Genomic DNA, 27,773 nt, shown 5'->3' on the forward strand with positions numbered 1-27,773 from the left:
TAAATACGATTGATGGTGACAGAAAGGTAATAAAGACAAATGTATAAACAACAGCTACACAAACAAGCCAATATATGACGACTGAGGAGGTTGATGGGATAGTACCCTGCAGCAGAAAAACTTGAGAAAATATCAAGCATCAACCAGTGGTATTTATTGTGTGCTTACTGTGTGCAGAGTGCTGTTCTAAGTGCTTGGGAGAGTTCTGTACAACCGAATTAGCAGACGTATTTCCTTTTGTTTTCTAAATGGCCTAGCGCTTACTTTGTGTCAAGCAGTGTTCTAAGCGCTGGGGTAGTTCAAGTTAATCAGGTCGGACACAGTCCCTGTCCCTGGAAGGAGAGTAGGCATTAATTCCTCATTTTACAGATGAAGAAACCGAAGCTTAGGGAAGTTAAGTGACTTGCCCAGGATCACAAAGCAGGCAACTGGCAGAACCATGATTAGAACCCAGGTCCTTTGTCTTCCAGGCCCATGCTTTATCCACTAGGCCATGAGCTTACAGTTGAGCCCACTGTTGGGTAGGGACCGCCTCTATATGTTGCCAACTTGTACTTCCCAAGCGCTTAGTACAGTGCTCTGCACACAGTAAGCGCTCAATAAATACGATTGATTGATTGATTGAGAGGAGCGTCTAGAAGCTATCCAGAGACGACGACAACAGAGGCTTGTCGAGATTTCACGCACTGAACTCGTGAGCCCGTTGTTGAGTAGGCACCGTCTTTATATGTTGCCGACTTGCCCTTCCCAAGCGCTTAGTGCCCTGCACACAGTAAGCGCTCAATAAATACGACTGAATGAATGGAACCCAAAAAAGCTGACTTGGCTTTTTACCGGCCAAACGCCCTCTGGTCTGTGAAGTCATACACGAAGGAGGGTTTGAGCGGTGAACCAGCAGGACAGGCTGCTGAGCGCCAGTGATCCCAGAAATGCAGCCTACTTTCTGAGCAAGCCCTCTGGGTTTATTTACTAGTCACAACTCCACTTTCCTTCTCCCTCTCCCGGGGCCCACGGGGTCCAAGATCTGCTGGCTGTCCCCCACAGGCGTGGTTAGTTTCTCTGTCGTACATCTCTGGCACAACTTCCCGGTGGTGCCTGGATAGGAGAACCAGGAGAACTCAAGGTCTGGGCTGGGGGTGCCTGAGTCCTAATCTCAGCTTCGACCCCGCTTATGGCATTAGGCGCACCTTATTCACTTTTTTTTCTTACTGCATTTGTTAAGCACTTACTGTACTGAGCGCCGGGGCAGATAGAAGCTAATCAGCTTGGGCACAGTCCATGTCCCACATGGGGCTCAAAGTCTTAATCCCCATTTTACAGACGTGAGGTGACTTTTCGCCCTCATTCTGCCTCTGGCCTGGAACGCCCTCCCTCCTCATATCCGACGGGCAGTTAGTCTCCCCCATCTTTCAAAACCTTACTGAAGGTACATCTCCTCCAAGAGGACTTTCCTTCGAAGCTCTCTTTTCCTTTCCTTTCCCTTCTGCATTGCCCTGACTTGCTCTCTCATTTCACTAATTTCTCATCTCACTCATTTTCCTGCTGTGTTTCTTCTATGGTTTCTTCATCTCCCACTCCCTTCTGCGCCGCTCTGACTCGCTTCCTTTGCTTCCCCCCACCACCCCAGCCCCAGAGCACTTATGTATATATCTCTAATTTTATTTATTTGTACTGATGTCTGCCTCCCCTTTTCTAGACTGTGAGCTCATTGTGAGCAGGGAATGTCCTATTTATTGTTGAATTGTACTTTCCCAAGCACTCAGTATGGTGCTCCCACTCCCTTCTGCGCCACTCTGACTCGCTCCCTTTTGCTTCCCCCCACCACCCCAGCCCCACAGCACTTATGTATATATCTCTAATTTTATTTATTTGTACTGATGTCTGCCTCCCCCTTTCTAGACTGTGAGCTCGTTGTGAGCAGGGAATGTCACTATTTATTGTTGAATTGTACTTTCCCAAGCGCTCAGTACGGTGCACCCACTCCCTTCTGCACCGCTCGGACACGCTCCCTTTACTTCCCCCCACCACCCCAGCACCACAGCACTTATGTATATATCTCTAATTTTATTTATTTGTACTGATGTCTGCCTCCCCCTTTCTAGACTGTGAGCTCGTTGTGAGCACTGAATGTCACTATTTATTGTTGAATTGTACTTTCCCAAGCGCTCAGTATGGTGCACCCACTCCCTTCTGCACCGCTCGGACACGCTCCCTTTACTTCCCCCCACCACCCCAGCCCCACAGCACTTATGTATATATCTCTAATTTTATTTATTTGTACTGATGTCTGCCTCCCCCTTTCTAGCCTGTGAGCTCGTTGTGAGCAGGGAATGTCACTGTTTATTGTTGAATTGTACTTCCCCAAGCTCTCAGTACGGTGCTCTGCACACAGTAAGCGCTTAATAAATGTGATCGAATGAATGAGTTTGCTGGCTCCAGGGCCAGGGCCGTCCTCTGTTTGCCTGGCTCTTCCTGCCTGCTCTCCAGAGGAGTCTCCCAGACTTGTTCCCGATGAGCTCCCTCCCTGCCGTTTGCTTCCCAGCGCCCTGCTTGGGTTCCATCAGCTTTCTGCTGCCTCTGATCCCCTCCTTGTGTTCTTTCAGCTGTCTGTTTTCTCTCTGAGTCCCTGGCGAGGCTGGCATCGGCTTCCCTGGCTCCCCCCGGGAAGTGGCAACGACGACGCGACTCACGGGGGGCAAGAGAGAAACAAGGGGGTTTGGTGCTGGCACCTGTGGCCTCAGAGTAAGAAGAACTCTGTGTTCGCTCACCTGTTGGCCTGGCCCACCCACCCACCAGAACTGGGGCCCAGACCCTCTCCCGTCCCGTCCCCGAATCATCTGCTCAGCCTCCAGTTCCCTGTCTTTCTGAGCACCCAGAGGAGGTTCCTGGGAAGGTGACCTTATTCTTAGCTGTGTTACATCACCTTATTTTTAAATAAGGCTTTGAAGTGGGGGAGAGTGATGGTGAAAGGGAGCGAGTTCCAGCCCGGCGACAGGACGTGGCTTCAAACTAGTCTCGCCCTGTAGAGCATCTGCTCAGCCTCCACTTCCCTGTCTTTCTGAGCAGCCAGAGGTTTCTGTGTTATGTCACCTTATTTTTAAATAAGGCTTTTGAAGGTGGGGAGAGTGATGGTCTGTCGGATATGAAGGGGAGGGAGTTCCAGCCCAGCGACAGGACGTGGCTTCAAACTAGTCGACCCTTGTAGGGCATCTGTCTTAGCCAAGGAGACACCTGGCCTGACATCAGTCAATTAATCAATCAGTCAATTGTATCAAGAGCTATCTGAAGAGCACTGACCTAAGTGCTGGGGAGAGTACAACACAACAATATAACAGACGCATTCCCTGCCCACAGTGAGTATAGGCAGGTCCCACTTGTTACCTGGAGGTGAGAGCCAAAGAACTGTGCCCCCAGAGTGTCAATCCATCAGTCAATCACCTCTGGCTGACTGGTTCTCCCAAAGCCCCAGGAATTATTACACCCACAGAGGCACTCTGAGCCCATGGAGGGCAGAGCTCTCTGCAGTGGGGATTTTTTGTGGACCAGCAGGCAGAGGGGCTGAGGATGGCAGGTGGGCCTTCTTCATCTGGTACTTAGAGATCCTAGAATGGTTCCAGGCCCCCACTCCACCCCCCAGTTCACTCCTCCCTCCTCCCTTATGTCTCCGGAGAAGTTGGCTGTCCCCAGAAGCTGGGACCAAGCATGCTCAGGAGTTCAACATTTTTCCTGGGTCAGTGGCTCCTCAGAAGCAAGAAGCCAGCTGGACTGAGCCGGCCCCTCAGCCAGGCAGTAAGTGATCCAGATTTTTTAATGGCTTTGTGCTTCCTGGGAATACGAAACAGCCACTTCTCTCTTTCTCTCTCTCCCTCTCCCCTCTGCCGTGTGTGTGTGTGCCAGCTAATGTCTCTTGGGAGATCTCACCTCTGTGAGCAAATGTCTCGTGATTCCCCTTCTCTGCAGGGAGGAGTGTCTGAGGTGGATTGAGGAAATGATAGTGATATTGAGGATAGTGATAGTATTTATGAAGTGCCTGCTAGGTGCAGAGCACTATAAGTACTGGGAAAGAATACAAAGGTGGGAATTGGGTATTGGAGAAGCAGCGTGGCTCAGTGGAAAGAGCATGGGCTTTGGAGTCAGAGGTCAGGGGTTCAGAGCCCGGCTCCACCAGTTGTCAGCTGTGTGACTTTGGGCAAGTCACTTCACTTCTCTGTGCCTCAGTTCCCTCATCTGTAAAATGGGGGCGAAGACTGTGAGCCCCCCGTGGGACAACCTGATCACCTTGTAACCTCCCCAGCGCTTAGAATAGTGCTTTGCAAATAGTAAGCGCTTAATAAAATGCCATCATCATTATTATTATTATATGTCCCTGTCCCTTGGAGGTCTCTTAATCTAAATTTAGTAGTAGTAGTAGTAGAAGGGAGGGGGTAATGAGGGCCTGACATCACAGTTGACACATCGCCAACCTCTATCTTTTTAGGCTTGCCACCTTGGCATTAACCTTGATTTCTCTCTCTCTTCCACTGTCCATATTGAGGCTTTTGCCAAAACCTTGTCTACTGCCAGGATCGTTTTTCTAAGACTCTCTCTCCCTGCTCCTCAAAACCTCCAATGCTTGCCCTTTCCCTCCGCATCCAGGAGAAACTTCTGACCATTGGCTTTAAGACGCTCAATCAGCTTTCTCCTTTCTATTTATCTGCTTTCTCCTCCTGCCACATCCCAGCTCAGCCCCTTAGTTCCCCTCAAATTCCCCTACTCACTGTGCCTCACCCTTGTCACTCCCTCCTGCCTGGAACTCTTTCCCTTAACACGTCCCACAGACCACTGCTCTCCCCATCTTCAAAGCCTTTCCGAAATCGCATCTCCTCTAGGAAGCCTTCCCTGATTAATCGCCAATCTCTCCCAGGTTATACTGCCACTTTAACACCTTTTCATCATCTAAGGGCTTGTGTGTTCGCAACTTTCCGGACACAGTGGGCTCTCCATAAATATCGCCTGATTGGTTGAGGACCTGCTCCCTGCCAAATCCTCTTTGAGTCACTCAGGAAGCAGTTGCCAATGACCCTTCGATCAATCAATCAATGGCATTTATTGAGCACTTACTGTGTGCAAAGCACTGAACTAAACACTTAGAGCACAACTCAACAGAGATGGCAGACATGTTCCCCGCCTCCTAGAAGCTTACAGTTTTGAGGAGGATCTTTCAGTCACAACCTGCAGAAGCAGGGAGGGCTAGTGGACAGAGCCCAGGCCTGGGAATCAGGGGACCTGGATTCTAATACCAGCTCTGCCACATGTCTGCTGTGTGACCTTGGGGAAGTCACTTCACTTCTCTGTGCTACCTCATCTGTAAAATGGGGACTAAATCCTACTCCCTCCTACTTAGACGGTGAGCCCCGTGTGGGACAGAGACTGTGTCCAACCTGATTAACTTGGATCTACTCCAGTGCTTAGAACAGTGCTTGACACATAGTAAGCGCTTAATAAGTACCATAATTACTTGTTATGGTCTTTCTTGGCCAATTAGATGGGATTCTGCTGGGTTGGTTGGGGGAAACGGAGCCAAGGAGAAGGAGGGGTAGAGTCTCTCTCTGAGCAAGGACCCAGCAGGTGGGGTGGGAGGGTGGTGGGGGTGGGCTGGGGGTAGGAACGTTGACTGGTAATAACAGTAATAATTGTGGTATTTGTTAAGCGCTTACTATGTGCCAAACTCTGCACCAAGCAGTGGGGTAGATACCAATCAATCAATCAATCAATCAATCGTATTTATTGAGCACTTACTATGTGCAGAGCACTGTACTAAGCGCTTGGGAAGTACAAATTGGCAACATATAGAGACAGTCCCTACCCAACAGTGGGCTCACAGTCTAAAAGGGGGAGACAGAGAACAAAACCAAACATACTAACAAAATAAAATAAATAGGATAGATATGTACAAGTAAAATAAATAAATAAATAGAGTAATAAATATGTACCAGATCATCATGTCCCATGTGGGGCACACAGCCGAAGTAGGAGAGAGAACAGGCACTGAATCCCCATTTTGCAGATGAGGGAATTGAGACTCAGAGAAGCCAAGTCATGAGGAGAGAATGGGTCTCTGTCCTTCCGTTGATGACCACCTCCTCCTCTTCTTCCACCCCTCCTGTTCTTTGGCCCTCTTCCTCCTCCAAAAGGCTTCTTCAGAAAGGTAGACCTCTGTGGAGCCGGATCTCGGGTGGGGATAGAAAAGCTTCAGTGGTCCTGAGCCGGCGCGGGGGCCCAGGCTCAGGCCCTGGATGGAGTTTCAGCGAGCCAGAAGGTAGCCGAGACAGGGAGGGGCTGGGGCGGGCTAACGGACCGTGGGCACTGAGGCCCACGGGATCTGAGCCGGTGGACCTCATCCCGCTCCCCACCAGGGGCCTGGCCAGGGTTAGGAAGGTCCCTCTTTGTGGCAGATGGGGAAACTGAGGCCTAGCATCCTTGGGAAACTCTGTGTCTGGAAAGTGCCAGCTGACAGCCCTCACTGGCAAGGAAAGGAGAAGAGGCGGGAAGACATCCAGGGAGGGAGGTGGGCTGGGTTTGGGGCTGGAGCGGCCTGACTGGTTTGTTGTGAAATCTCCTCCGGGACTGGCTTCTCCAGGGAAGACAGGGAAGAGGAAGGAGGAGGCGGCAGGTAGGGGGTGGGAAGTGAGACGTGGCCAGCTGAGGACGTTGAACTCTTCCTCCCGGAGCCAACCCCCCACCTCTCCCTCTCCAGGGTAAGATGTCGAAGGCTGTGCAGGCCGACAGGCTGGAAGGAATTGACAAGAATCCGTGGTGAGCAGGGAATGAGGGGCGAGGGAGGGTTGCACTGCCGGGAGCCAGTACACAGGTGCTGATGGGAATGCGGGCCAGGGTGCCGGGGGAGACGACCCAGCCTGATTTATTCATTCAATCGCATTTATTGAGCGCTTACTGTGTGCAGAGCACTGTACTAAGCGCTTTACCAAGTTTGTTCGTGACCTCTGAGCGTCTGGAACAGCCAGCTCCTTGAGGGATAGGGGGCTGGAAGGAGCGGGAGAGAGGGGGGCTTATGGGATTCCTAGCGGGAGGGAAAGTCCTAGTTTGGGGTTCCCAGAGGCCCCACCTCATCCACTGCCTCAGAGCATACCACAGTCCTCCCCAGAGCCCATGTCCTATGGAGAATATTGCCATCAGAGCAGGGGGGACGGCCAGCCAGAGCACGCAGGGCCTCCGCTCCTCTGCGCCGAGTGCTTCTCGGCCTGTGTTATGGCTCGGACGAGCCGGGGGCGCAGGTCCAGCCCCCCGGGGCAGGCAGGAGGGAGCGAGGCAGGCTCCTTGGGGTGTAGGACTCACGGCAGACGCTTTTTCTGGGAGAAAGCAGAAGGAAGCGAGCCAGACGAGGAATCTAGTCTGCCACGGTTGAGGAGCAGGGCTTAGAGTGAGTGACCCACAGGGCCAGGAGACCAGAAGTCAGGGACAGCACGTGGCCGGTACTGGGCTCCTCCCTTTCACCAGTCTGGTCCCCCAAGCATCATAGACCAGCCTTTTTTTCCTCTTCCTCTGTAAACTCATTGTGGGCAGGGAACGAGTCTATCTACTCTATTATACTGTTATATCACACACTCCCAAGCGCTTAGTATAGTGCTCTGTACAGAGTAAGTGGTCAATAAATGATTGATTGGGAAAGTGAGCAGGGCAAAGCTTCTGGTTTGGTGGCACAGAGGGAAGGAGACAAAAAAAAACAACAGATGAACACACACTCACACAAACCCCACCCCCACCTATTAACTCACCCTCTCAGACCCCACAGACGCACACACAAATGCACACAAGACCCTCACGCAGACAAATACAGACTCTCACAGACCGCAGTCACACACACACATACATTCACATACGTGACACACTCATAAGCACCCGTGCATAGTCACACATGCGCAGAAACAAACATCCACCCGCATACACCAAAATGAACACACAAGCCCATGCGCGCTCGCCCCGGCATTGAGACTTGTCTAACGCGGAGACGAACTATAGAAGTTGCTCTCAATCCATAGGGGCCGTCAGTCCATCATATTTACTGAGCACTTACTGTGTGCAAAGCCCTATACTAAGGGTTGGGAGAGTACAATATAACAATAGACAGACACATTCCTTGCCCACAACAAGTTTACAGTCTAGGGGGGCGCGGGAAGTGGTGTTAAGCTCCTAGTTTTTGGGGGGGTTTTTAATGGTATTTGTTGAGCGCTTACTCTGTGCCAGGCACTGTACTTAGTGCTGGGGTAAGTACAAGGTAAGCATGTTGAACACAGTCCACATCCCACATGGGGCTCACAGTCTTCATCCCCATTTAACAGATGAAGTAACTGAGGCACAGAGAAGTGACGTGACTTGCCCGAGGTCCCTCAGCAGATGAGTGACGGAGCCAGGATTAGAACCCAGGTCCTTCCAACTCCCAGGCCCATGCTTTCCCGTTACAGCCGGTGCCACCGCTGAACCATCCCTCCTCTTGCAGGGGACCTTGTGTCCCCTGGAGCCCTGGCAGCTGACAGACAGATGCTTGGGGAGACCCTGTGGGCCTGAACCATCCCTATGGATGGTCAGACCCAGGAAATCCCTATTTCCCCAGCTGGTATGGACACCTGTCTATTTGGGGTTTTTTTTTGTTGTCTGTCTCCCCCTTCTAGACTGGGAGCCCGTTGTTGGGTAGGGACTGTCTCTATCTGTTGCCGAATTGTACTTTCCAAGCGCTTAGTACAGTGCTGTGCGCACAGTAAGTGCTCAGTAAATACAACTGAATGAGTGGAGAGAGGAGTGGTGGTCGTGGGGCAGGATGGAGGAGGAGGAAGTTTCTATGGGATCCTTCGGGACCAGTCTAACTAGAGTGTTCAGTGAGATCTGGGGGAGTAGCCAGTTCCAGATAGGGGTGGACTGGGGCTGAGGGCAGATGCGGGACTGCGGGGAGAGAGTGAGAGAGAGTGTGTGTGTGTGTTTCACTGCTCCCAACCTTCTCCCCACTTGCTCCTCTCAGGGTAGAGTTTGTGCAGCTGGCCAATGAGTACCCCTCAGTCAACCTCGGCCAAGGCTTCCCCGACTTCGATCCCCCAGATTTCGTGCAGGAAGCCTTCCAGAAAGCCGTCGACGGGAGCAACGTGATGCTGAACCAGTACACCCAGGCCTTTGTGTGTCTCCCCATCTCCCTCTCCCAGTCCCTCCTCTCCCCAGAGGACCCTCTCTGTCTCAGGGCTCTCCTTTCCCCTCATCCTTCCCACTCCAAGGTTCTCTTGGTCCCCAGCTGCCCCGGATTAGGTCAGGATCCCCCTCCCTCCTTCCCCTGGCTCATGGCTCCCGTGTCCTTCAGAAATTCCTTCCCTTCCCCACTCCGTCTCCTCTTCTCCCTGCCATCTCCCTCTATTCCCCCGGTGATGCCATTCCTCCCCTCCCCGTCTCCACACAGGGCCACCCGCCTCTGGTGAAGAAGCTGTCCCAGTTTTTTGGGCCCCTGCTTGGCCAGGAATTGGTCCCCCAGAGAAACGTGCTGGTGACAGTAGGGGCCTACGGAGCCCTCTTTACCGCTTTCCAGGCCCTGGTGAATGGTGGGGATGAGGTGAGCAGGGGAGGGGTTTCCTGGCTCTCTCCCTGCAAGTTTAACCAGGGCTTTAAGGATCACCAGTCCCCTTCGGGGGATCAGGAGATCCCAGCAGCCCCTAATGACACTTCCCACTGTCACCCAGGTGATTATCATCGAGCCGTATTTTGACTGCTATGAGCCCATGGTGAGGATGGCCGGTGGCCACCCGGTGTTTGTGCCTCTGCGGCCGGTGAGAGCTCTTGTGTGGGGTCATGCGTGCCCAGGAGGGTGGGGGGCTGAGGGGCCCGATTCCTGGAGGGAGGAGGCTGAGGAAGCAGGAGGGACCCGGATGCCGGGTGGGAGGGGGCTGAGGACCAGGCAGGGGCCAGAAATCCAGAAAAGAGGGAATGAGGAGTTGAATTCTGTAAGGCTGATCCTTGAAGGTGAATGAGACTGAATTCTGTAAGGGAGGGGGCTACTGGGAAAGGGCAAGGAGTTGTCATGTGATTCTGGGAAAGGAGCAAGGCCTGGGGAATGGGGATAAGGGCCAGAGGAGAGAAGGGAGGAATGGAGGGAGAAAGGATGGAGGGAGAGAGGGAAGGTAAAGCTGGGTGACCACCCACCCCCCTACACCAAGAGGATCCAGGGGAGGGAAAAGGGGAAGTAAAGACTCAGGTCAAGAGGGAGCCAGGGGCAGAGGTGGTTCACAATCTGTTTCCTCTTCTTCCTGTAGACAGTAGCGGGAGATGGGGAGTCGTTCTCCAGCCAGGACTGGCAGCTGGATCCAGACGAACTGGCCAGCAAGTTCACTTCCCGGACCAAGGCCGTGGTCTTAAACACCCCCAACAACCCCCTGGGCAAGGTAACGCTGCTCTCCTGGACCCCATGGTGGTGGAGGGTGAGAGAGAGAGAGAGAGAGAGTGTCCTTCCATGACCTGAGGCTTCTCTTCCTCGCTCCCCACTGCCTAGCAGGGCATCTCGGGACCCGGACTCAAATGTGTCCTTTAGGGGCACAGGGAGAGAAGCCGTGGCGGAGCCCCCACCCTTGGGGAAGCAGGCAGTACCATCAAGCTCGGCCCACTCCTTTCAGGTGTTCAGCCAGGAGGAGCTGGGGCTGCTAGCAGCCCTGTGCGTGCAACACGACGTGCTGTGTATCAGCGACGAGGTGTACCAGTGGCTGGTGTACAATGGGAGAGACCATGTCAGCATCGGTAGGGGATCCCCCTCAGCCGCCCCCACCATCCTGGCTTTGCCTCCTCCTTAATTTCCAGGAACGGCCTCTGCCCGGCCCACAGGACCTGGGAGTTCTCCTCAGCACCAGCCACCGTAACCCTGGGCTCCTCCTTCCCGTTCCCTCTCTGGCCCTGTTTCCTCCTCTTCCTTCACCCTAAAAGGGGGCTCATTCACATGGGAGGGCATGTCCCTCTTGAGCACCTGCAGAAAATGGGGACATTTAGGAGTTCCCAGGGACCTGGCCCCAGGACATGGCGTGGCCCGAGCGTGGTTGGCCTGGTCCCTGGGTGCCGTGGCCAACTGCTCCAGGCATTGTGGCCCAGAGGCCCCAACGTTTGTCCTCTTGTACCACGGACAGCCACCCTCCCCGGGATGTGGGAACGCACACTGACCATCGGCAGCGCCGGCAAGACCTTCAGCGTCACGGGCTGGAAGGTGATTTCGGGGCCGGGAGTATGGGGAGACGGAATTCCCGGGGAGGAGGGGAAGGGAGGGGAGGCGGCCTGAGGAACGGAGGACGGAGAGAGAACCGGAGGTACTACCGAGGGGGGTGGAGGTTTCAAATCTGACGTTGTTTCTTCTGAGCAGGTGGGGTGGGTCTTGGGCCCGGATCGCCTCCTCAAACATCTACGCACCGTGCACCAGAATTCCGTGTACCACTGTGCCACACAGGCCCAGGTGAGGCCCTCATTCAACCCTCCTGCCCAGAGGCCCCGGGGATCCTCTGGCCCGGCTCAGGGGCGGCAGGCTGGAACCTGGAACCAGGCCCCCGCTGTCGGAGGTGGCCGTGGCGGACAGGGAGAGGAGCCCGGGCTAGCGGAGGGCAGTGCCCTAGATCAATTAGGAAATGAGAGGGAAGGAGTCTAAAGTCCAGAAGCTTGAGATGGAGCGATAGGGCCGCAGTGGTCAACTGCCAGCTGGGAGATGAGGAAACAGCAGGGTGGGGGCCGGGGCTTGGACGGAGCTGAGCCCTGAAGCCCTGCCTCTACTTCCCAAGGTTCAACCAGGGTCCCATCGGGGCGGGGGCCGCTGGGAAGAGGCAAGGAGTCCTCGGGTGATTCTGGGAAAGAAGCAGGGCCTGGGGAACAGGGACAAGGGTCAGAGGAGGGGAAAGGATTTGGGGTTGAGGCTTGTCAGGAGGGGAAGGGGGGGATAATCCAGGGTGGGAGAAATGCTCGAGGGAAAGAAGGCTGAAATTGGGACAGGAGAGTGGAAGGAGGTGGCCAGAGGCGAAGAAGCCGATGCCAGGCAGGTTGTACCTGGGCAGCACAAGGAGGGTGGCCTGAGGGAGGTTGAATCCAGGTGCCTCGGGGTGAAGGATAGGAGGTGAAACTGGGGGGCAGCCTGTGCCTCAGACCCTTGCTGCCCCCCATTCTGTCCCACCACCCGCTCTCCTCCCCTCCATTGTACCCACCCACGAAGCAACGAGGCTTAGCGGATAGAGTATGGACCTTGGGAATCGAAAGGGCCTGGGTTCTAATCCCAGCCCCACCACTTGTCTGCTGTGTGACTTTGGGCAAGTCACTTCACTTCTCTGTGCCTCTGTTCCCTCATCTAAAAAATGGGGATTAAGACTGTGAGCCCCATGGAGGGCATGGACTGTATCCAACCTGATTATCTTGTATCTACCCCAGCGCTTAGTACACTGCCTGGCACATAATAAGCACTTAATAGATACCGTTATTATTATTATTAGGAGGCCGTGGCCAAGGCCTGGGAGCGGGAGCTGGCCTACCAGGGTCAGCCCGACAGCTATCTCGTGCAGCTGCCGCAGGCCGTACAACAAAACCGGGACCGCGTGGTGCGGGGGCTGCTCTCTGTGGGGATGCGGCCCGTCCTCTCCCAGGGCACCTACTTCCTCATAGCCGACATCTCCGCCTTCAGTGAGTCGGGGCGGCCCAAGGGACCTGCTGGGTGGGAGCGGGGGTGGATGGAGGGAGAGGATGGAAGGGCTTGAGGAACGGAGATGGGGGAGGAGGAGAGGAAGGAATGAGGGAGAGCAGGGGAGCGCGAGAGCTCAGCGAGGGGAAGGCTGAAGGCCTGGTCAGACAGCCCTAGTGTGGGCACCAGCTTATGGCTTCTGCAGAGGATAAGATGCCCGACCTTCCCGGTTCGGAGGAGGAGCCTTACGATTCACGCTTCGTCAAGTGGATGATCAAGAACCGGGTGAGGGGGAGCCCAGGATTGGGACTCACGGGGGGCCTGGGCTTCCACTTGACTGAGCTGGGAGTGGCTGGACCCCGGGGCCCTAGGGGGAGGCTCCTGTGGTCCCTTGGGTGGGGCTCCCGGCGGCGTGGAGGTGGTTAGGAGATCCCTGGGTTCTCTCTTTCCCTCCAGGGCTTGATGGCCATGCCTGTGTCCATCTTCTTCAGCCCCGCTCAGAAGAGGAATTTCGACCACTATATCCGCTTCTGCTTTGTGAAGGTGAGAGAGGCAAGTCTGGGTGTTCCTCAAGCCCGTCTGCTAATAATAATAATAGTTGCGGCATTTGTTAGGCAACTACTGTGTGACAGGCACTGTTCTAAACACTGGGGTAGATACAAGGTAATCAGTTTGGACAAAGTCCCCATCCCACATGAGACTCACAGCCTTAATCCCCATTTAACAGATGAGGTCACTGAGGCACGGAGAAGTTAAGGGACTTGCCCAAGGTCACACAGCAGACATGTGGCGGAGCCAGGATTAGAACCCACGTCCTCCAATTTCCAGGCCTGTGCTCTTTCCACTAGACCACGCCGCTTCTCAGCTGACCTGGGGAATCCCGAATCCTAAACTCAGGTCACTCCAGGATGCAAAACCGTGGAGACAGGGAGACCTGACACTTTCCTACTTGACAGCTGGGTATTCGATTTCTCCGAGGACCCGTTGCCTTCTGGTCCTGGCTCCATCCCGGCCGACATTAGTACGCTATTCCTCCGGGGAGGTCACCCCTCACTGGCTCAGTGGAAAGAGCCCGGGCTTTGGAGTCAGAGGTCATGAGTTCAAACCCCAGCTCCGCCAATTGTTAGCTGTGTGACTTTGGGCAAGTCACTTAACTTCTCTGGGCCTCAGTTACCTCATCTGTAAAATGGGGGTTAAGACTGTGAGCCCCACAAGGGACAACCTGATCACCTTGTAAACTTCCCCAGCGCTTAGAACAGTGCTTTTGCACATAGTAAGCGCTTAATAAATCCCATCATTATTATTATTATTAACCCTTATGCCCAGAGACCTGCCCCTCAAGGAGCAAAGAGAGACCTTAAGATGCAGAGAAGGGGAGGCACTGACCTTGAATTCCCCTGCTGATCAGAGTGGAGACTTGAGGCTTGGCCGTCCCGCCGGCCTTTGGATGGGATGGCCAATGGTCTGGGAAGAGTAGTTCCAGGGAGAGGCTGACTCATGTCAGAGCAGTAGCGAGGCCTAGCCAGTAGAGCACGGGCCGGAGAGTCAGTCAGAAGGACCTGGGTTCTAATCCTGGCTCCGCCACTTATCTGCCGTGTGACCTTAGGCAAATCACTTCTGGGTACCTCAGTTCCCTCATCTGTAAAATGGGGATTAAGACCGTGAGCCCCACATGGGACAGGGACTGTTTCTAACCCCATTTGCTTGTATCCACCCCAGCACTTAGTAAGTACAGTGCAGGGACTATGTCCAACCTGATTAGTTTGCACCTACCCCAGGGCTTCAAACAGTGCTTGACACAGAGTAGCCGCTTAACAAATACCGTCATTATACTTACTGTTATTATTACAGTGCCTGGCTCGTAGTAAGTGCTTAACAGATACAACAATTATTATTAATATGGCTCTGCTTAGAATGAGGCCACCCTGCAGGCTATGGACGAGAAGCTGCAGGCATGGAAAGAAGCAGAGAAGGACTCCTGAGGTCCGCTCCATCCCCCCCGGGGCCCCCATCCCCGGCTGCTCCGGCCTCACCCCCGCCTCTTTGATGACTGACAACAAGCACGTGTAACTTTATCTTCCCCGCTGCATCCACCTCTTGCCACTGTGGCCAGCCTCAGGGTCCAGGGCAAGGCATCTAGGATGGATAGGGCAGGGGGAGGAAGCATTGGGAGCGGGGAAGAGGGGTCCGCGGGGGGTGTCCTGGGACAGGACAGGATGGAGAGTAGGGCAGCAGTCAGCCCAGGCTCTCCTACTGTACCGCCAAGGTAACCTCAAGCCCCCCTGCCCCTGGCAGCCTCAGGCAGGCTGGGTCTCCTAGCCGTCCCCACTGGCTGTGAGCAGAGTCGACCAGAGGCTAGGAAGTCTTCCTGGACAGAGTTCAATCAATCAATCGTATTTATTGAGCGCTTACTGTGTGCAGAGCACTGGACTAAGCGCTTGGGAAGTACAAGTTGGCAACATATAGAGACGGTCCCTACCCAACAGTGGGCTGGGAGACTAAAAGGGGGAGAGTTCCTCCCTTACTCCCCATCCCACCCCCGACCCCTGTCTCTCAGTCCGCTCGGTGAGCTTTCCAACTCCTCTCCCCACGAGCAGCTTGGTCGCACTCACAGCCCGGGTCCCGACAGCTGAAGCTGTTCGAGGGAGAAGCAGAGGTGTCACGGTCGCACAGGGTAACGCACAGACACCCCTCCCAAAAAAAACTTTCCTGGGCCCCACACATCTCACCTCTGCCCCTCAGCCCAGAACAGCCGTTCAGACCCATTACCCCGGCTCCATTGACCAGAACAACCCGCCTGAACCATAAAGACCAAAGGTTAGAAGTCGAGGAGTCGACAGTCCTTCAACCTCCTCCCCCTCCCCCAGAGCAACCCTTCGTCTCAGGGAAGTGCATTTAGACTTGACTGTGGGCAGGTGATTTGAACTAGAGTTGGAAGGGATCCCAGCTCTGTACTCAGCACTGGAATAAAGTTGATCATTTTCAACCCGATACAGAGAGGTACTGTTTGACTTCTTTCTCATGCTTCGGTTCTTTCCCAAGAGCTAAGTGTTCTACACTAAAACTAACAGAAGCTCCTTAGATGTCATTACTACTACAACGACTACTATTACTCCTAGAACTACTTAACCTTTCCGTCGGCTTCCGTCGGGGGAACGGAGGTACCAGCCGGAGGCGGCTATCCTTCACTTGTCTCCTCCCGCACTAAATACTGGGTTTTCCCGAACAAGTTCCAGTCAGAAGAGGGAGAGAACAATCATTGCTCTCCAAACGTGAGAGAAAATCCAAGCACGGGAGTGACTTCTGCCACTTGAAATGAATTCTTAGAGCGGAGGCGGCTATCCTTCACTTGGCTCCTCCCGCACTAAATACTGGGTTTTCCCGAACAAGCCCCAGTCACAACAGGGAGAGAACAATCATTGCTCTCCAAACGTGAGAGAAAATCCAAGCACGGGAGTGACTTCTGCCACTTGAAATGAATTCTTAGAGAGGGAGATGTAGGCACTCGATAAATCCCATTATTGCTTTTATTAAAAACGGGGCTTCCCGGCCTCCCCGTTGGCTATGTGGAAACCTTAGACAGTGAGAGAATCTTGGAAATATTCTCCCCAGTTCCAGGATAATAAAGCATTTCCCCTCACCATGGAAAATGTTTTTCAGTGGGGATATCAATACATCGCTGGTATTGATTGAGCAGTTGCTGCATTTATTTTTTATTTATTTTCTTCTTACTGGTATTAAGCGTTTACTCTGTGCCAGGCACCGTACAAAGGGCTGGGATAGATATAAGCTAATCAATTTGAACACAGTCCCTGTCCCACACAGAGCTCACAGTCTCAATCCCCATTTTACAGATGAGGTAACTGAGGCACAGAGAAGTGAAGCGACTTGACCAGGCTACGCTGCTTCTCTTGCAGTTCATTCATTCATTCATTCAATTGTATTTATTGAGTGCTTCCTGTGTGCAGAGCACTGTACTAAGCGCTTGGGAAATACAAGTTGGCAACATATAGAGACGGTCCCTACCCAACAGTGGGCTCACAGTCTAGAAGAGAGTTCAATAGATTTGATAGACACAATCCATCAATCCAGGCCCTCAAGGAGTTTACAGATTGGCGGGGGAACGGATATTAAAATAAAATACAGATAAGGGAAGCAGCAGGATATAAGGATATGTACCTAAGTGGTATGGGGCTGGGATGGGTAGCAAAGTGCTTAAGAGCGATGAGGGACTGGGTTAGGGAGAGAATCGAAGTGCTTACAGACCCCAGTACCTAGGTGACACAAAAAAGAGGGCGAATTGGGGAAATGAGGGGGTTAGGGAAGGCCTTGGAGGAGATGTAGACTTTAAACTCCTTATTCACTTATACAAATGTCTGTCTCCCACTCTAGACTGTATGTATGCTCATCATAGGTACAGAACATGTCCACTAATTCTGTCGTATTTGTACTCTCCCAAACTGCGCAGAGTAAGTGCTCAATAAATACCATTGATTGATTGTGGGCAGGGATTGCATCTACCAACTCTACTGTACTTTCACAAGTGATTAGTTCGGTGCTCTGTACACTGTAAGCACTAAATAAATATCACTGATTGGTTGATGACTTTAGTGGGGCTTTGAAGATGGAGAAAGCAGTGGTCTGTTGGCTAATGAAGGGGAGGAAGATCCAGGCCAGAGGGATGTGGGCGATCTGTCAGCATCGTCAATCGTATTTATTGAGCGCTTACTGTGTGCAGAGCACTGTACTAAGCGCTTGGGAAGTACAAGTTGGCAACATATAGTCAGCAGTGAGATGGACAAGATCGAGGTATGGTGAGTTAGGTTGGCCTGTTTCCTCATCTGCGCAATGGGGATAAAAAATAATAATAATAATGATGGCATTTGTTAAGCGCTTACTATGTGCCAAGCACTGGTCTAAGCACTGGGGGGGATACAAGGTAATCAGGTTGTCCCACATGGGGCTCACAGTCTTAATCCCCATTTTACAGATGAGGTAACTGAGGCACAGAGAAGTCAAGGTCACACAGCTGACACGTGGCAGAGCTGGGATTAGAACCCAGGACCTCTGACTCCCAAGCCCGGGCTCTTTCCACTGAGCCCCGCTGCTTCTCAAATAACTGCTGTAGCTCCCTCTTAGATTGTGAGCTTCACATTCGACAGGGATTGTGCCCAATCTGATCATGAAGATGATGATGTCAGTATTCGTTAATCAATCAATCGTATTTATTGAGCGCTTACTGTGTGCAGAGCACTGGACTAAGCGCTTGGGAAGTACACGTTGGCAACATACAGAGACAGTCCCTACCCAACAGTGGGCTCACAGTCTAGAAGGGGGAGACAGAGAACAAAAGCAAACATATTAACAAAATAAAATAAATAGAATAGATATGTACAAGTAAAATAAATAAGTAGAGTAATAAATATGTACAAACACATATACATATATACAGGTTTTGTTCTCTGTCTCCCCCTTCTAGACTGTAAGCCCGCTGTTGGGTAGGGACTGTCTCTATGTGTTGCCGACTTGTACTTCCCAAGCACTTGGTACAGTGCTCTGCACACAGTAAGCACTCAATAAATACGATTGATTGATTGATTGATTGGGGAAGGGAAGGAGGTAAGACGGGGGATGGAGAGGGGGACGAGAGGACGAGTTAAACATTTATTAATGGGACAAACACCATTCTAAGCACTGGGGTAGAAAGGCAAGCCAGACTCGTTGGGCCCCATGTGCGACAGGGACTGTATCAGATCTGATTATCTTGAACCCAAGTGACTAGAATCAATCAATCATATTTATTGAGCGCTTACTGTGTGCAGAGCACTGTACTAAGCGCTTGGGAAGTACAAGTTGGCAACATATAGAGACAGTCCCTACCCAACAGTGGGCTCACAGTCTAGAAGAGCACTTCGATGCAAGAAGTGCTTAATATTAAGCACACTACTGCTAACGATTATTATTTTCACCCAAAGAGTTTAAGCCCATTGCTGGTGGTGGGACCGTGGCCATAAGGGGATGCACTGAACAGGCCCCACAGGCGGGTTGAGTTGCCCAAAATCACACAGCAGACAAGGGACGGGGCCGGGATTAAAATTTAGGTCCATCTGACTTCCAGATTTGTGCTGTATCAATCAATCAATCAATCGTATTTATTGAGCGCTTACTGTATGCAGAGCACTGTACTAAGCGCTTGGGAAGTACAAGTTGGCAACATATAGAGAGAGTCCCTACCCAACAGTGGGCTCACAGTCTAAAGGGGGGAGACAGAGAACAAAACCAAACATACTAACAAAATAAAATAAATAGAATAGATATGTACAAGTAAAATAAATAAATAAATAAATAGAGTAATAAATATGTACAAACATATATACACGTGCTGTGGGGAAGGGAAGGAGGTAAGATGGGGGGATGGAGAGAATGGATGGGGTGAAAAAAGGGGAAAAAAATTCAACTGCAAGAGAGACAAGCAGGGGAAATGTATGCTTAGTCGGGACAGGCCTCTTGCTAATTGGAGGAGGCAGTTGCGGAAACACACTTTAACTGAAATGTATTTTTAGGGTTTTTTACACTTTATTTAAATCAATGTTTCGTTAAAGTGGCACCTCTACCGCTGCTACAAACTGGGTAGCCAGGGGGTCCATAACGTTGGGTAGGGACTGTCTCTGTATGTTGCTGACTTGTACTTCCCAAGCGCTTAGTACAGTGCTCTGCACACAGTAAGCGCTCAATAAATCCAGTAAGCCATGCTGCTTCCCTATCTGTACAGCTTTAGGCGCCCTGTGCCACTTGGTAAGAGCAAGGGCCAGGAGCTCAGCGGACCCAGGTTCTAGTCCCGACCCCACCACGTCTGCAGAGTGACCTTAGTCGAGTCACTTAACTTCTCTGTGCTTCAGATGCCTCATCGGTTAAGTGAGGATTTAAGACACTGCGAGCCCCTCGTGGGACATGAACTGCGCTTCGTACGGTGCTCTGCACACAGGGAAAGAGCACGGGTTTGGGTTTCGGAGGACGTGGATTCTAATCCCGGCTCCGCCACTTGTCTGCTGTGTGACCTTGGGCAAGCCACTTAACTTCTCTGTGCCTCAGTTCCCTCATCTGGAAAATGGGGATGAAGACTGTAAACGCCAGGTGGGACAACCTGATTACCTTATATGTACCCCAGCGCTTAGAACAATGGTTGGCACATAGTAAGCGCTTAACAAATACCACAAGACACCCGTCGTGGGCAGGGATTGCCTCTATTTGTTGCTGAATTGCATTTCCCCAGCACTCTGCACACAGTAAGCACTCAGTAAATACGACTGAATGAATATTGTATATTTGTACATATTTATTACTCTATTTTATTAATGATCTGTATGTATAATTCTATTGATGTATTTTGATGGTATCGACACCTGTCTACTTGTTTTGTTGTCTGTCTCCCCCTTTCATTCATTTAATCGTATTTATTGAGCGCTTCCTGTGTGCAGGGCACTGTACTAAGCGCTTGGGGAAGTACAAGTCGGCAACATATAGAGACGGTCCCTATCCAACAACGGGCTCCCAGTCTAGAAGGGGAAGACAGACGACAAAACAAAACGTGTAGACAGGTGTCAAAAGCGTCAGAAGAAATAGAATTATAGCAATATGCACATCATTAACAAAATAAAAAGAGTAGTAAATATAATAATAATAATAATAATGGCATTTGTTAAGCGCTTACTATGTGCAAAGCACTGTTCTAAGCGCTGGGGAGGATACAAGGTGATCACGTTGTCCCACGTGGGGCTCACAGTCTTAATCCCCATTTGACAGATGAGGGAACTGAGGCCCAGAGAAGTAAAGTGACTTACCCAAAGTCATACAGCTGACAAGTGGCGGAGCCGGAATTTGAACCCACGACCGCTGACTTCCAAGCCCGGGCTCTTGCCACTGATCCACAGTGCTTCTCTATGTACAAGTAAAATAGAGTAATAAATCTGTACAAATTCATTCATTCATTCAATTGTATTTATTGAGCGCTTACTGTGTGCAGAGCACTGGAATAAGCGCTTGGGAAGTACAAGTTGGCAACATATAAAGACGGTCCCTACCCAACAGTGGGCTCACAGTCTAGAAATCTAGACACCGAATCACCTTGTAGCCTCATCAGTGCTTAGAACAGCGCTTTGCACATAGTAAGCGCTTAACAGAAGCAGCGTGGCTCAGTGGAAAGAGCCCGGACTTTGGAGTCGGTGGTCATGGGTCCAAATCCCGGCTCCGACCATTGTCAGCTGTGTGACTTTGGGCGAGTCTTTTCACTTCTCTGGGCCTCAGTTCCCTCACCTATAAAATGGGGATTAAAACTGTGAGCCCTCCATGGAACAACCTGATCACTTTGTAACATCCCCAGTGCTTAGAGCAGTGCTTTGCACATAGTAAGCGCTTAACAAATACCATCATTATTATTGTTATTATTAACTTCTCTGGGCCTCATTTCCCTCATCTGTAAAATGGGGATTGACTGTGAGCCCGCTGTGGGACAACCTGATCACCTTGTAACCTCCCCAGCACTTAGAACTGTGCTTTACACATAGTAAGCGCTTAACAAATACCATTATTATTATTATTATGATTAACTTCTCTGGGCCTCATTTCCCTCATCTGTAAAATGGGGATTAAAACTGTGAGCCCACTGTGGGACAACCTGATCACCTTGTAACCTCCCCAGCGCTTAGAACAGTGCTTTGCACAGAGTAAGCGCTTAACAAATACCATCATTATTATTATTATTATTAACTTCTCTGGGCCTCATTTCCCTCATCTGTAAAATGGGGATTAAAACTGTGAGCCCACTGTGGGACAACCTGATCACCTTGTAACCTCCCCAGCGCTTAGAACAGTGCTTTGCACAGAGTAAGCGCTTAACAAATACCATCATTATTATTATTAACTTCTCTGGGCCTCAGTTCCCTCATCTGTAAAATGGGGATTGACTGTGAGCCCCCCGTGGGACAACCTTGATCACCTTGTAACCTCCCCAGCGCTTAGTACAGCGCTTTGCACAGAGTAAGCGCTTAATAAATGCCATTAAGACTTTTAGACTGTGAGCCCACTGTTGGGTAGGGACTGTCTCTATATGTTGCCAACTTGGACTTCCCAAGCGCTTAGTACAGTGCTCTGCACACAGTAAGCGCTCAATAAATACGATTGATTGATTGATTGATTTAAAAAAATGCCAGCATTATTAAATACGATTGAATGAATGAATGAATGAATAAATCCTAGGCCCAAGTGCTCTGAGGAAAGGTCAGGCCCGTGGCCGCCTGGGCGCGCGCCACCCTGCGGTCACGTGGGGTGGGGCGGAATCCCGTGTCGTCATGGGGGCGTGGCCTTTCCTGGAGGACGCCGCTGATTGGTCGGGGGCGGAATCCCGTGAGGCAATAGGGGCGTGGCCTCACCCAGAGACGCCTCTGCTTGGTCAGGGGGGAGGAATCCCGTGTCGCCACGGGGGGCGTGGCCCCGGCGCCGCTGACTGGCAGGGGGCGCGGCGAATCCCGTGTCGTCATAGGGGCGTGGCCTTCTCCGGAGGCACCGCTGATTGGTCGGGAGGCTTCACTGATTGGTCGGGGGCGCCGCTGATTGGTCGGGGGGCGGGACATCACCTTGGCCAGCCCAAGATGGCGGAGCGCGCGGCCAAGCGGGCGCGGCCCCAGGTGGGTACCAGCGTAAACCGAACACGTGTTGAGGGAGATTCGGCGGCGGGCGGGTTCTCCGGCTCCCTCACATAATAATAACAATAATGACGGCCTTTATTAAGCGCTTACTATGTGCTAAGCACTGTTCTAAGCGCTGGGGAGGTTACAAGGTGATCAGGTTGTCCCACAGGGGGGGCTCACAGTCTTCATCCCCATTTTACAGATGAGGGAACTGAGGCCCAGAGAAGTGAAGTGACTTGCCCGAAGCCACACAGCTGACCAGTGGCGGAGTCGGGATTTACATATTTATTACTTACATATTTAATACTCTATTTGTGCATATCTATTCTATTTATTTTATTTTGTTAGTATGTTTGGTTTTGTTCTCTGTCTCCCCCTTTTAGACTGTGAGCGCTTAGTACAGTGCTCTGCTCATAGTAAGCGTTCAATAAATACAATTGATGATGTGAGCCCACTGTTGGGTAGGGACTGTCTCTAGATGTTGCCAACTTGTACTTCCCAAGCGCTTAGTCCAGTGCTCTGCACACAGTAAGCGCTCAATAAATACGATGGATTGATTGATTGATTGATTTGAACCCATGATCTCTGACTCCAAAGCCCGGGCTCTTTCCACTTGCTTCTAGACTGTGAGCCCGCTGTTGGGTAGGGACCGTCTCTATGTGTTGCCAACTTGGACTTCCCAAGCGCTTAGTACAGTGCTGTGCACACAATAAGCTCTCAATAAATACGATTGATTGATTGAGCCACGCTGCTTGGCACATGATAAGCGCTTAACAAATACCATCATCATCATTACCTTGTATCTTAACCCAGTGCTTAGAACAGTGCTTGGCACATAGTGAGAGCTCAACAAATACCATTATTATTATTAAATAGACTGTGCGCTCGTAGGGGGCAGGGAACGCCTCTGTTGACTGTTGTACTGTACTCTCCCAAGCGCTTAGTACAGTGCTCTGCATACAGTAAGCGCACAATAAATACCATTGATTGATTGAGTCCCCCTTGGGATACTCTGATCGGTGATCAGGATACAAGGTGATCAAGCTCTAGACTGTGAGCCCGCTGTTGGGTAGGGACCGTCTCTAGATGTTGCCAACTTGGACTTCCCGAGCGCTTAGTACAGTGCTCTGCACACAGTAAGCGCTCAATAAATACGATTGATTGATTGATTGAAATGCAAGAAGCCTGTAAAGCTGCACGGAGATGCACATAAGCGCTTAGTACAGTGCTCTGCACACAGTAAGCGCTCAGTAAATATGACTGAATGAATATGCATTCAGAAGAGTGGGTGGTAGGCGTGGGAGAAGCAGCGGTCGCCTAATGGTTAGAGCACAGGCCTGGGACTCAGAAGGACCCACGTTCCAGTCCCGGCTCCGCCACCTCCCTGCCGTGTGGCCTTGGGAGAGTCGCTTCACTTCTCTGTGCCTCAGTTCCCTCACCTGTAAAATGGGCTTTAAGACGGTGAGCCCCATGTGGGACGCGGACTGTGCCCAACCTGATTAGCTCGTATCTACCCCGGCACTTAGAACGGTGCCTGGCACATCGTGTACCCTAAGGAAGTGGGAGAGGGGCTTGAACAGACCCTCTGCCTCACATCAGTCGTATTTATTGAGCGCTTACTGTGTGCAGAGCACTGTACTGAGCGCTTGGGAAGTACAAGTTGGCGACGTAGCATCCGGGTCTCCCGGATGTGCCTCTGTGCGGGGCCTGAATATCCGAGAAGTCCCAACTTAACAACCTCCTTGCTGCCTTCTAGGGAGAAGACCAGAAGGTGGACTGGCGGAAATGGAAACAAGAGAGTAAGCGCAGAGATGTGGCGTTGGGGGGGAAGTGGGAGGGAACACTTTGGGGGCTTGGGGCTCAGTTTCCCCTGGGCCCCTCTAGACCCGACGGGCCCTTTCCGTGTTGTGAGAAGTGAGAAGGGGGGCCCTGGCCCCCGCCATCCTTCCCGGGCCTCCCCGTGCGGGAAGAATCTGGGGTTGCTAGGGGTAGGCTATCTAGCCAGATAATAACAATAATTAATGATGATTGTGGTACTTGTTAAACGCTTACTATATGCCAAGCTGTGGGGTAGGTACACAGTTCCTGTCCCACGTGGGGCTCACATCTCGATCCCTATTTTACAGATAATAATAATAATGATGGCGTTTATTAAGCGCTTACTGTGTGCAAAGCACTGTTCTCCCCCTTCTAGACTGTGAGCCCGCTGTTGGGTAGGGACTGTCTCTATGTGTTGCCGACTTGTACTTCCCAAGCGCTTAGTGCAGTGCTCTGCACACAGTAAGCGCTCAATAAATACGACCGATTGATTGATTGATTGATTGTGCCACCCCAGGGAAAGAGGAGAAAAAGAAGTGGAAGGAGGTGAAGCTGGTGAAGAAACTGGAAAAGCAGCGAGCCCAGGAGGAGCTGAAGAAACACCAGGAGGAGGAGGAGAAGCAGAAGAAATCCAATGGTAATGGGTTGGGGGGCCCCAAGGAGCCTAATCTCTGGCAGGGGGAGTCCCCCCCACCCCCGTTGGGGTGTTCAGGGGTCGTCTTTGGTGCCCTGTGTGGAGGGACAGTTGATCGCCACCGTGGCAGTTTGGGGGGCAACTCGGAGGACTCATGTGGATTAGAGATTATTTTTGTCTTATTTTAACAGTTAAGTGCTTACTATGTGCCAGGCACTGTACTAAACACTGGGGTAATAGTCATAATATGATTACGATCAGACTGTGAGCCCGCTGTTGGGTAGGAACCGTCCCTATATGTTGCCAACTTGTACTTTCCAAGCGCTTAGTACAGTGCTCTGCACACAGTAAGCGCTCAATAAATGCGATTGAATGAATGAATGAATAATAATTTTGGTATCTGTTAAGCCCTTACTGTGTGCCAGGCACTGTTCTAAGCGCTGGGGGAGATACAAGGTAAGCAGGTTGTCCCACATGGGGCTCACAGTCTTAATCCCCATTTTCCGGATGAGGTAACTGAGGCACAGAGAAGTGAAGTGACTTTTAGAAACAAGCCGAGCAGGTTGGATACAGCCCATGTCCCACACGGGGCTCAGTCTCTTTTTTTATGTTATTGGTTAAGTGCTTATTATGTGCCAGGCACTTCTAAGCACTGGGGTGGATACGACATAATCAGGTTGGACGCAGTGCATGTCATTTGTAGATGAGGGAGCTGAAGCACAGAGAAGTGAGGTGACTTGCCCAAGGTCACACAGCAGATGTGGCGGAGCTGGGATCATCATCATCAATCGTATTTATTGAGCGCTTACTGTGTGCAGAGCACTGTACTAAGCACTTAATAATAATTAATATTGTTAATATTAATAATATTATATTAATAATTAATAGTTAATAATAATGTTGATAATAATAATGTTGGTATTTGTTAAGTGCTTACTATGTGCCAAGCACTGTTCTAAGCGCTGGGGTCGATACAAGGTAATCAGGTTGTCCCATGTGGGGTTCACATCATCATCATCATCAATCGTATTTATTGAGCGCTTACTATGTGCAGAGCACTGTACTAAGCGCTTGGGAAGTACAAATTGGCAACATATAGAGACGGTCCCTACCCAACAGTGGGCTCACAGTCTTCATCCCCATTTTACAGAGGAGGGAACTGAGGCCCAGAGAAGTTAAGTGACTTGCCCAGAGTCACACAGCTGACGGGTAATGGAACCGGAATTCGAACCCATGACCTCTGACTCCAAAGCCTGTGCTCTTTCCACCGAGCCACGCTGCTTCTCTATTAGACTCCAAATCCTGGTGATTCTCAGGCCTGTGCCGTTTCCACTAGGCTACACCGCTTCTCTTACCTGCACCCGTTCCTCCCTCCTAATGGAGGCCGACGGCTATTAATAGAGACTGTTTTTAGACTGTGAGCCCAATGTTGGGTAGGGACTGTCTCTATATGTTGCCAATTTGTACTTCCCAAGCGCTTAGTACAGTGCTCTGCACATAGTAAGCGCTCAATAAATATGATTGATTGATTCCCGGGCACAAGAACCCACTTGCAGGTTGGGCAACCCCGAGTTTGGGACGCAAAGCACTGAACTAGACACCTGGGATCCACACCGAAGATCCGTCTCCGTCCCTGCCCTGAGACACTACTAGGGGAAAACTAGACAGACACCCAGACGGTCAAGTGAGTTGCAGAAAAGTCTTCTTGAGATGTAAAGGGAAGAGCGGGCTGTGGCTTTGAGGGTATGCGGGTAGAGATAAATCAGGTTGAGCTTCCTGGAGGGAGGTGCCCTTCTGCCCTGGGGGTGTTGATGGCCCTCTGAGGGTTCCTTCTCTCCGCAGGAAGGTCCTACACCCTGAGCGTGGCACTGCCCGGGTCTATCCTCAACAACGCCCAGTCCCCGGAGCTGCGCACTTACCTGGCTGGCCAGATTGCCCGGGCCTGTGCCATCTTCTGCGTGGATGAGATCGTGGTCTTTGACGAGGAGGGCGAAGACTCCAGGTAAGGGGACCGCCGCCTTCCTCCCGGGACCGAGGCCTCTTCTGCCAACTTGAGCCGGTGCCCAGGGTGGGCACATGTAGTCAGGGCTGGGAAGAGTGGGAGAGGGCAGTTATTGGGGGGAAGCCCACTTTGGGGGGCCCGTCCGGCCCGCGTCAAGGAGGCGGGGACGGGTCTGCGTCTCTGAGGTCACCGGCTGGGATTCCCTTTGCAGGAGCGTGGAAGGCAAGTTCGACGGCATCGGCAAGAAGGGACAGGCCTGTGTGCAGCTGGCCCGCATCCTTCAGTATCTGGAATGTCCACAGTAAGGCCGGGGGCCGGGCCTGGCTGGATTCTGGGATTCCGGGATTCTGGGGCCAATCTGCCCCCACCAGAGACGTCCAGAACTCTTCCTTTAGGAAGCCGAGGAGTCTTGGGCTCCGAATGCGTGTCTGTCTGGGAGCCGAGGGACGCCAACGACCTGGCGTAGTAGACCAGCCTGGGAGGAGTCAGAAGGTCAGGGGTTCTAATTCCGGCTCCGCCGCTTGTCTGCCGTGTGGCCTGGGCCGAGTCGCTTCCCTTCTCTGGGCTTCAGTTACCTCATCTGTAAAATGGGGATTAAGATTGTGAGCCCCGGGTGGGGCAGGGACTGTGTTCAACCTGACTACCCCAGTGCTTGGCACAGAGTGAGCGCTTAACAATAATAATAATAGTAATGGCATTTATTAAGCGCTGGGGGGATACAAGGTGATCAGGTTGCCCCACGTGGGGCTCACAGTCTTAATCCCCATTTTACAGATGAGGGAACTGAGGCCCAGAGAAGTGAAGTGACTTGCCCCAAGCTGACAATTGGCTGAGCCTGGATTTGAACCCATGACCTCTGACTCCAAAGCCCATGCTCTTTCCACTGAGCCCCGCTACTTGTCTGCTGTGTGACCTGGGGCGAGTCGCTTCCCTTCTCTGGGCTTCAGTTACTTCATCTGTAAAATG

At 51.8% G+C, this 27,773-nt stretch overlaps 1 protein-coding gene across 5 annotated transcripts in view; it reads left to right on the forward strand.

Annotated features, from left to right (window-relative positions):
- The window catches only part of LOC119926549 (putative methyltransferase C9orf114), a 38,425-nt gene that overhangs the window by 6,011 nt on the left and 4,641 nt on the right, over positions 1 to 27,773 (forward strand). Inside the window, exons 2-17 of one of the 5 annotated variants that reach the window (XM_038744591.1) lie at positions 3,674 to 3,789; positions 6,737 to 6,795; positions 9,014 to 9,164; positions 9,440 to 9,589; positions 9,717 to 9,803; positions 10,287 to 10,415; positions 10,644 to 10,764; positions 11,145 to 11,221; positions 11,375 to 11,464; positions 12,483 to 12,669; positions 12,873 to 12,952; positions 13,124 to 13,210; positions 24,110 to 24,152; positions 24,689 to 24,808; positions 26,648 to 26,807; positions 27,019 to 27,108. In XM_038744591.1, the coding sequence (XP_038600519.1) occupies positions 3,703 to 3,789; positions 6,737 to 6,795; positions 9,014 to 9,164; positions 9,440 to 9,589; positions 9,717 to 9,803; positions 10,287 to 10,415; positions 10,644 to 10,764; positions 11,145 to 11,221; positions 11,375 to 11,464; positions 12,483 to 12,669; positions 12,873 to 12,952; positions 13,124 to 13,210; positions 24,110 to 24,152; positions 24,689 to 24,808; positions 26,648 to 26,807; positions 27,019 to 27,108 (1,718 nt within the window). In that variant the 5' untranslated portion in view covers positions 3,674 to 3,702. Of the gene's footprint in view, positions 1 to 3,673; positions 3,790 to 6,736; positions 6,796 to 9,013; positions 9,165 to 9,439; positions 9,590 to 9,716; positions 9,804 to 10,286; positions 10,416 to 10,643; positions 10,765 to 11,144; positions 11,222 to 11,374; positions 11,465 to 12,482; positions 12,670 to 12,872; positions 12,953 to 13,123; positions 13,211 to 14,580; positions 15,118 to 22,306; positions 22,351 to 24,109; positions 24,153 to 24,688; positions 24,809 to 26,647; positions 26,808 to 27,018; positions 27,109 to 27,773 lie in introns of those variants that run through there. The other 4 variants (XM_038744592.1, XM_038744593.1, XM_038744594.1 and 1 more) reach the window with 4 other exon arrangements.

This window comes from Tachyglossus aculeatus, chromosome 4, assembly GCF_015852505.1.
Source record: "Tachyglossus aculeatus isolate mTacAcu1 chromosome 4, mTacAcu1.pri, whole genome shotgun sequence".
NCBI classification, from domain to species: domain Eukaryota; kingdom Metazoa; phylum Chordata; class Mammalia; order Monotremata; family Tachyglossidae; genus Tachyglossus; species Tachyglossus aculeatus.